General features: G+C 33.5%; 2 protein-coding genes and 1 long non-coding RNA gene across 3 annotated transcripts; 2 read left to right on the top strand and 1 right to left on the bottom strand.

Annotated features, from left to right (window-relative positions):
• Window positions 1–3,101: 3,101 nt before the first annotated feature.
• LOC111214247 lies at window positions 3,102–6,550 on the bottom strand. The gene is made up of 2 exons (XR_002663761.2): window positions 6,315–6,550; window positions 3,102–3,453 (listed from the first exon to the last, which is right to left on the bottom strand). It is a non-coding gene; the product is annotated as an uncharacterized LOC111214247 (long non-coding RNA).
• Window positions 5,507–9,035, top strand: LOC106440263 (expansin-like B1). The gene is made up of 4 exons (XM_013881884.3): window positions 5,507–5,760; window positions 6,080–6,189; window positions 6,299–6,610; window positions 6,961–9,035. Exons 1-4 carry the CDS (start codon window positions 5,628–5,630, stop codon window positions 7,156–7,158), a joined length of 753 nt encoding a protein of 250 aa, XP_013737338.2. The 5' UTR covers window positions 5,507–5,627; the 3' UTR covers window positions 7,159–9,035.
• On the top strand, window positions 7,890–9,120 carry LOC106442539 (shematrin-like protein 2). Its single transcript, XM_013884213.3, has one exon. It carries the CDS (start codon window positions 8,565–8,567, stop codon window positions 8,949–8,951), a length of 387 nt encoding a protein of 128 aa, XP_013739667.2. The 5' UTR covers window positions 7,890–8,564; the 3' UTR covers window positions 8,952–9,120.
• The last annotated feature ends 837 nt before the right edge of the window (window positions 9,121–9,957 follow it).

Here is a 9,957-nt window from a genome sequence, read left to right as displayed (position 1 = left end):
TCACTTCCCGATAGGTCACCCATCATTCCACTACTCCAGCTCAAGCACGCTTAACTCTGGAGTTCTTTCAGGATGTGTTCCGGAAAAGGTAAGTCAACTTTGGTGACATAGGTAGCCAAATCAATTCTCTTAAACCTTTTCACATATCACAACTCGGGATGTTACAGTGATGATCACAAGTATTGTTCCAGGAGTTTTCTGTGTTGATGCTGATTTCAAGCTAGTTTCCTCCACGGTCATTTCTTCAGGAACGTCGTCGAACTATGAGTCCATTTGAGGTTCACTATAAATTAATGCAAACATGGACGAAAGAAGGAAAACCCTTAACTAGTACACTTGTTTCGAACCTATTGATATCTTGCATATTTCTATTGTTTTATCCATTCATCCATGTGCATTTTGATCATATAGATTAGGATTTAGCCATGTTTAGGTTGCATTTTGCATACATGAGTCCTTATCAGGTATTGGAGTACCACATGGAGTTCTTGGAGGCACTTGGAGGCATTTGGAGCTCAAAAAGGAGTGTTTAGAGTGGTCACTGGGCGAGCAAGGCATGGGAGCGACCAGTCCGGAGCGACACCACCAAGTCGCTCTGATCTTCCGATGGAGCGACCTTACCAGAGCGACAGGGAGAAGTCGCTCGCGGTTTCATCACTCGGAGACGCGAGAACGAGCCCGGAGCGACCTCTCGCAGCGACACAGCGAGGTCGCTCCCGAAGCCTGGAGCGACCTTACCAGAGCGACAGGGAGAAGTCGCTCGCGTTTTCATCACCCGGAGACGCGAGAACGAGCCCGGAGCGACCTCTCGCAGTGACACAGCGAGGTCGCTCCCGAAGCCTGGAGCGACTTGTCGGAGCGACGGGCTGAGGTCGCTGCGCGTTTTATTTCTGCTCGAACTTGTGATTTCTCAAGGGCCTTTTGGTCATTTCATTATGCACGTTTTTATTTTCTAAACATATGTTTTAATACTCTAAGAGCCACCAAGAGGAGGATCATCTTTGTTCTTAGAAAAACCACCAAAAACCTTTGGAAAGTCATCTCTTTGAATCAATTGATCAGTTTATTATTGAAATTCTGTGTTCTTATCTATTTCCTGTGTTTCTCTACATGATTAATCTGAAATCCAACATGGGTTTAAGAGGAATCATGGAGATTAGTGAGTAATCACCTTTTGAATTCATGGGTTAGGGAGATTGAGGGTGATTAGGTTAGAACTAGAATGTTTTAGTGTAGATCATTCATATTTCCTTGCTAGTAGAGTGAGCATAAAGCATCTTCTGAGTTGGCCACTCAGTAGTTGAACCTTAGGCATTTCCCCCCGAAAGGTGTTCGAGGAAATGCCCGAGACAACTCTTCTTAGCTTTTAGCATACTTTGCCAAAGACATTTGTTGTTAGAGGTGCTAAGATAGCCATTGGACTTGCTAGTTATGATTGCTTTCATATTATTCAACCAAAGACATTTGATGTTTGAATTGTGTTAAGTAAATGAACATTCATCTAGACATAGAGTTTGTTTAGGATTGTGTCCAAGCTTAAGGTTAATAGATTGATTGATCGTTTGCCATCTTTAGTTCGAAACTTGATCACCCGAGGTCTAATCCCTATATCCATGAGTTCTATTTTCCAATAGTTAAGAAAGTATCATTTAGTTATTTCTTTTAATTAGTCATAGTTTAAAAACCCATCTAAATCATTGGTTGCACTTAGATTAAGTGATTACTTGCATTCTCGGTGCTTTGATATCTCTCAGAACTGGTTCGACAATCATTTATACTACAACATTTGTCTTATGAGCCTTGAAAACTCCTAACATCACCTATCTAAAGCTTTCCAATTAGGTATTGTTTTAAAATGGATGAAGAGATTACTGAGGGATGACATAACATGTAAAACTCACCAACCCCACTATGTGTAAGGCTTTTTTTCTATGGAAAGCCTACACTTGTCACAAACACTCAACATTTGTTTTATTGGACTTGATATGTCAACTGTTCAGTGACGTCATCGGTTATGTGTGTGTTTGTGACAAGTCGTTTAACATGAGACGGTCATTGTCCAAACAACCATAATTAGCGACTTAGCGTCAGTATAGTATAACCAACCAAGAAAGTAACCAAGACATGAAATACCGATTATCTCAAAAATCTATTTGTGTCGAGCGATAATGATTTTTATAAACTTTCCTGTGGATTGAATCCATGAGCGGAACTCGGCTGCCCCTGATTAAATATCATTCCAAAAGGCTACAAAGAGAATATTTCTAGGAAGGTAGGGAACTAGAAATATCATTTAAGTGGACTACAACCAAACCAAACCAACAACAAAAAGGGTTTTAATATGAAGTACTTTTATATAAAGACATAGCATTCTTTTTGTCGTTATCTTCTCCTACATTATAATAACGATCGTTTTCAAATAAAAATCATGGCTGCCACCCAATGTGTTATCTTATTGACATCTCACATCACTAAATTAGTATATACACAATTAAGAGAAAGTGTTACGTTGCGTGGTGTGTTTATCTTAATTTGAACATCAAAGATAGAAATATTTCATGAAATATCTTGTTCAATGTATGAATTAGATCACGTAAATGATATTATGAAGTTTGCCATATATTTCTATGTAATAGTAGATTAACAGAAACGTGTATCTAGAGGGGGTTTTACCGTTCAAAATACCATTTGTGCATGGAAGAAAAATTCATTGGTAATACAATCAGCTGATCAAACTCAAATATCCTTCAAATGTTAATTATGTTTACTTGATCCTAATTCGAATAGCATGAAATATAAACATTTTAGCAATAATTATCAAAACCGGTTTATGTTTATCAACTGAAAAACATAGTTATCCTATACATATATTAATACTAAATAGCTAGTAGTGGAAGAAAACCAATGAAACCTTTGTGATTCCAAAAAACAAGCACACTCATCATATTCTATAGAATTCTTTCATTCACTGCACCAAACAACTAATCAAAAATCAATCTATTAAAGATTATGTGTAATGAACTTTCGTTTTGCAGGCACAACTTGTTAGACCCGAAAGCTATATACCCCACCATTGTATATTGCACTACGTATTTTGGATATTTACTTACTCAGTTTTTTCTGATGATTAAATTATATATACATAATTTTCTACACTGATTTTCAAAATGTAGAATATGGTATACACACGGTATTTAGTTATCTACAATGGTTAAAGGCGAGAATGCATCAACCACATAATGTAGCATATGTGTTATTATCCTACTGGTCGAGGCCATGAATAATTTTTCAACATATCCATCTCTTTTTCTCTTCTCACTTCAAAAACAGTTTCAAGTCCATTGTCTTTGAATGTAAGTTTATGGAATGCCGCCACAAAAACATATGCGAAAACGTGTTTAGGCAAGCACATAATTACTAGAGTCGTGGCTTGTGTCCATGGAGCCATCATATCTGCATTGAGCGAAAAAATATCTTTGATGAGATCAACATGACCATAAGTAAAACGAGAATGAAAACGTCAGGACAATGTAATTTCTATCAATAATGAGATAGCTTGGTTTTTAAAAATAAACTAATATAGCTTACTTTTCTAATTTTCTTGTTTAGTAATCATGAGATCAGAAAATTGTATAATCAAATATATGTAACTTAAATTATAAATATTTATAAATAGATCTTGACATATCTTTAAACAATACAAAAATATATTTTTTCAAAGTAATAGAAATAATTTTGTTATATATCTATCTATTTTCTTACATGATTACATAAAACAATTAAGTAACATAAACTGATATATGTTTAATTGACTAAAATAGTTTATAATTAGTATTATTGAAATGTTTTATTTACTTTTCATATATTTAGTTGACTATAATATCTTTCATTTACAGCAAAAAAAAATCTATAAATATAATTTTACTTATATGATATGATTTTTAAAATATAATCACACAATTTTTTAAACTGTTTATTTTTATGAGATACTAAAAATACGAAAAACAATTAACAATAAATATCTTTTGATAAAATAATTACAAAATATTTTAAAATAACATAACACTATATACTTTAACGAGGTAGATATATTATATTTTATCATTATTAAAATATATTTTATCATAATACTAAATTTGCTTTTAACTTTTTTTTTTATGTTTGTGGAACATGACTATAATTAAAATATCAAAGCAAATCTGAATTCTCATTTAAAAATTACTTAAAATAAATTTCAGTTTACTATTTATATATCTAAGGCATAACGTTATCTAGACTTTATAAAATATTATAATTATTGTAAATATTGATATGTGTTCATGAACTATCAAAAATTTATTAGTTATTTATGTATGTAACTTCATATTGATCATTGCTTTATTTTCTGATATTTGTTTTTCGAAAAAACATCAACATATAATTTAATAAATATTATGAAACTATATGCACATTTAAACGATAAATAAAATTAATTTGATTTTACTTAATGATAATAAAAAATAATTGTACCTCAGTTTGAATTTGAGAAACTATATGTAACTCAACATAGTCACAACATGAGTGATTCGACTAATCTAACTTATATCTAAAATCATAGATTTAACTACAATAAGAATAAATAATTTTATAAATGTAAATTATAGGATGACTCAAAAAATATTAATAAATGAAAATAAAATATTAACCAACTGTTATAATTTAGTTATTTTGTAAAATTTATATATATGCATGAGACTATAGAGTATTATGTTATATTAATTTATGTAATTTGAAATCACACACTTTAGTTTATTTTATATTTTATTCTAAGCACAATATATCTTAAGCTATACATCAATTTCCTTAAATATATTTTCATATCTAAGACAACAACCAACATAATTGCAAATAAGAAAATTAATCATAATTTTAATATATTTAAAATAAAAAAAAATTATAGTTAAATTTTGAGAAATAGATGAAATCTAATATACTCAAAAGAACTAAATTGACTGTAAAAAAAAAGAAAAAAACCGACTAGATATAACATATCTAAATTCATATGTCTAATTAAAGTAATATAATACTATTAATATAAATTGTACATACAAATTATAAGTTAATTTAAAATTAAAAATAAATAGCAATCAATTTTTATAGTTATTTATTTTAAAAATATTTATACCCGTGCATGAGCACGGGAAAATCACCAAATAATCAAATATATGTAACTTAAATTTTCATTATATGTATCTTTACTCATTTCACCGCAAAACTTATACGATAGGTAAATTTCTCAAAAGTGTGAATTTTGATATGTGATTAATTCCCCAATTATAAGAAAAATGATAATGACATTGAAACTAGGTTCAGGTCACGACCAACCTCTTACCTCCCCAACTTCTTACTTGGGTAGTGCAAGTACGCGTTCTAGCTAAAATATAAATTTGAGACAGCTTTTTGCCAAGTGGAAAGAAAAGAATAGTTACGATGCTCGATCCAATGTTTATAATATTTTTATAACCACTCTACCTTCAACTATAAATACCATATTAGACTTCTCCTCTACCATCACACATCTTTTGTAACACTAATCTATTTTCCCAAACCACTTTTAAAATAGTCTTGCAATAGTTACATATAACAATATGAAGAAGTCTCACGTTTTGCTTCATCTGCTTGTTCAAGTCATTGTCCTTTTACCTCTTCTTTGTTTATCTGATGACTTTGTTAGCTCTAGAGCTACTTATTATGGCAGTCCCGATTGCAAAGGAAATCCTCGTACGTATTTGAATCATTTTTTTATATATATTTGAGTATATTGATTATTTTATTTTTATAATATTATGAAGCATGATTAGAAAAGCTAGATGCCTACATTATAGGGAACAACTCAATAGTCAATGTCACTATTAAGGTTAACAAATTATTATTTGTATGTAACATCTACGTCTAAATATATGTATATATGAAAATGATTCCATTAAGTCTATTATTTGATTCGATCATTACATTATGATTAGTATTTAGACTTTTATACAATAATCCGTTGGTAAAAAAAAATTGTTGATGAGAAAATGGATAATTACTTATTATTCAGGAGGAGCATGTGGGTATGGAGAACTTGGAAGAGATATCAATGATGGTGAAGTGAGTGGTGTTTCATCGCGACTATGGAAAAATGGAGCCGGCTGTGGTGCTTGTTACCAGGTTTACATATATTAATCTAATCTGATATTACATCCAAAACCTTATGCTATATACTGTGTCATTAGACTATCATTAATACACTAAATCATTAACTATTAATTATTAAAAGGTGAGATGCAAAATACCTCCACACTGCAATGAGGAAGGAGTATACGTAGTGGCTACGGACTACGGAGAAGGAGATGGTACGGACTTCATATTTAGCCCTAAGGCGTATGGACGTATGGCGCGACCCGGCACAGAGTTTCAGCTCTACTCTTTTGGTGTGGTTGACGTTGAATACCAAAGGGTCCCTTGCCGGTACGGAGGGTACAACCTGGTGTATAAGATCCATGAGAAAAGCTATAATCCCCATTATCTTGCTATCCTTATCTTGTACGTTGGTGGTGTCAACGACATCCTCGCCGTTGAAGTCTGGCAGGTAATTGATAACTTTTAACAAACATAATTTATAGTTTCTGAGGATGTTTAGCTATAGTCAACACCCTTTTGAACTTTACTTTAACACAATGTATTCCGCAAACGCTCGGTCCTGAAATTTTATGACCAAAGACTATTTAATAAAAATTAACTTTAATACTCCTATAATTTTTTTTAAAAAAATAATATATCTATTTATATTAACTCTAAAAAATTTAGGGGGTCAAATAACACGATCAATGTTTCAGTTCGCTATGTCCGGCTTTCTGTTAACAATTTCTCAAAGTATAGTTGTAGGCAAAAGGGTTTTGACGTTTTGTGAGTAGATTTGAACATGACTATATGATTCAGGAGGATTGCAAAGAGTGGAAACGCATGAGAAGAGTGTTTGGAGCGGTTCATGATTATCAGAATCCACCAAGAGGCACTCTCTCTTTGAGGTTTTTGGTCTATGGAAGCGCCGGTCTCAATTGGGTCGAATCGCAGAACGCTCTTCCAGCAGATTGGACCGCAGGAGCCACCTACAACTCCAACATTCTACTTACTTGATTCCCCTGTTCTCATCTCTTTATTGATAGTGTGTTTATATAAATACGTATGGTTTTCTCTATGTTATGGCTATATACATAATTAAATAATGCCCTCTAGACTAAAGGATAATCATTGTAGATTCATATAACTATGTAATGTGTGTAGTCAAGAAGATTGTAAGGATTTGTAAGGTTTTGGTTGGTGGAAAATTAAATAATGATAAAACTTAATTAAAAATTTTATATGCTCATTTTAACATACATCATGATCATATTGGTCAGTCAATCAAGATAACTTCTATCATGGTCAGTCGATCAAATACATCACGATGTCATGTTTTTCTCTAGGTTTCTTGATATGATTCTGATGCGCTAAGCTTGAATTTTTCGGTGGATTTTTGAGAGCCTATGAACTCCAACAATGCCATTAAGCTTTCAAGTATACACGAATTTGAAACCTATGCACTTCAGTCTTCAGCATTGGGAGGTGTTTAGTTTCTAGTTACGTATTTGATAATACTAGTAAGATGGAAGTAATGTGTAAGAAAAATATCTTCCAGCGAGGCTAATACATTGGAAAATGGTAGGGGTGATTGAAAAAGACAGTCATGTGAGCGTCTCTTTCTTTTTAGCTGTCCTCTTGGGTCGGACTTATCCCTATTCCCTACAATTTTATCCGCTTCTCATTTTCATAATTCTTCCATTCTCAAATTCAACATAACATTTAAAAAATCATTTTTTTCTTAAATAAAAAAATGTAATATAGGAAATTCCAAGACCACAGCCTCTTGTTCCTTATAGATATGCGATGCTTACCAATGACATACAGCTTGCAATTTTAGCCTTTTCCTTGGTTCGTAACACTATTATTTCTAGTACGAAAAAGTAATATTCTTATAAACATGTCTCAGTAACGTTTCTTATTTGTTAAAGTTAATTACCTCGAGTGTGTATACATACATACAGACAAACGTTTATCTCTTTTATCTCTTTTCTTGTGATCATATACGTTGATATCATCGACTAACCACGAGATATATATTGATAATATTGTCTGTAGTCCTCGCGACAATATTTATGTCTGATGAGTTACGCTAAGAGCCCAAGATGTAAGAACGCAATGGTGTGTGGAAATTTGGATAGACCATATGAGTTAACATCACATACACCAACTAGAGTCAACGATAGATTGATAAAGCAAACAAATGTCTGAATCGTACATATCAAACACAAACTCAAATATTATAAAACGATGAAAACTAATGGCTCGAAAAATAATGAAAGTAAATTACACGAAAACGACGGGGACCAGTTCAATAATAATCTCAAACAAGGAGCAAATGGGCTGCAACAAGGAAAGAAAGTGCTACGACGTCGATTCTGACATTGAAAGATCCGGAATCCGGCGAGGACATAGCCGGTGGCATGGGTCCCGGTCCTGGAGAAGGAGAAGATTCCATTGCTGGCATCGGTGGCGAAGCCATATCGGGGACTGATGCTGGGCTAGGGCCTGGGCTCATAGGAGTAGTTGGTGGACTCATTGGGCTTGAAGATGGAGTCATTGGCATCATAGGTGGTGTAGCCATGGACATTGGTGGTGGAGCCATAGGCATAGGCGGTGGAGTCATTGTCATAGGTGGTGGAGCCATGGGCATAGGTGGTGGAGTCATAGGCATAGGTGGTGGAGTCATGGGCATAGGTGGTGGAGTCATCATAGGCATAGGTGGTGGAGTCATCATAGGCATGGGAGAGCCGCCGCTAGGCATTGGTGGCATGGACATTGAGCCAGAAGGAGCCATCATGGGAGATTGAGCTAAAGAGAAGGGGATTAAAACCATAGTCAATGTGAGCAAAAGGAGAGCTTGTGAAGAAGCCATCATGGGATATTGAGCTAAAGAGAAAAGGGTTGTGTGTTGAATAGTGGTTTATGTAAAGTGATATATAGAGAGATGTGAGAATTGTCAAAGAGTGAGCGAGAAAAGTAAAGGTTTCTTTGAGCTGTTGGGGGGTATATGTTAGAGAGAGAGAACCAAATGCTGAAGTACCCTCCTATTAGAGATTATTTGTTTTTAAATTTTGGACCGTTGGATATACTGTGTGACACGTACTAGTCGATGGATATTGTACGAGATGCTGATTTATTTTCCTCCACATATATGAAAAAATAAAGAGGAAAAATCCAAAGTGAAATCTCTTTGTAGGTACAGATAGAATAATCAATAGACATGAAAACGGGGAATTATAATATCTTTTATTTTTATTCGTTGTATAAATTATCTTATTTATAGTGGAACCACCAATCCGATTCATGGGTTGGTTTTAAGGGACCGTCAACATTATTAGAGCGGGCATAAATGATGATTGTTAGACTTTATATGCTAGAACGATGTTTGTTTATTTTTTTTCTGCAATACTTTTATAACCAAGTCAATATATATCCTATAATATCATCAGAACAAAACAATTTAATAGAAAAAGATGTAAAGACGATAATGCTACATTACAAAAGAAAAAACAAAGAGGGACCATTTGTGTTGTATTTGGTCTGACAGCCTAATAAGCTCCACAGCCAGTTTTATGTCCGCACCCACGGTTCCTTTGTCTCTCACGAGTACTATTTGGCCCTCATTCAGTGTTTATATATCTTTTACATAATGGTGTTATACCATCACAAGAGGCAGATAAAAGGAGGGACCAGTGTATAGCAAGACTAAACATTCGATTGGGTCTCCAAAACTAAATTTCAAGTGGTTAACATGTATTATTCGGTTTTCAAATTGATTAAACATATATGTATTGATCATTAGCATTCAATCCT

The sequence above is a fragment of the Brassica napus genome, chromosome A3 (assembly GCF_020379485.1).
Source record: "Brassica napus cultivar Da-Ae chromosome A3, Da-Ae, whole genome shotgun sequence".
Lineage (NCBI taxonomy): Eukaryota > Viridiplantae > Streptophyta > Magnoliopsida > Brassicales > Brassicaceae > Brassica > Brassica napus.
Note: the sequence above shows the minus strand (reverse complement) of the source record. Positions and strands in the feature narration are given on the sequence as shown.

Bases quoted from the DNA above. Each gene is read 5' to 3' on its own strand.
- LOC106440263 (XM_013881884.3), top strand. From the start codon at position 5,628: ATGAAGAAGTCTCACGTTTTGCTTCATCTGCTTGTTCAAGTCATTGTC. The intron at 5,761-6,079 runs GTACGTATTTGA...CTTATTATTCAG, and splicing joins CGATTGCAAAGGAAATCCTC to GAGGAGCATGTGGGTATGGA. The intron at 6,611-6,960 runs GTAATTGATAAC...TATATGATTCAG, and splicing joins TCGCCGTTGAAGTCTGGCAG to GAGGATTGCAAAGAGTGGAA.
- LOC106442539 (XM_013884213.3), top strand. From the start codon at position 8,565: ATGGGTCCCGGTCCTGGAGAAGGAGAAGATTCCATTGCTGGCATCGGT.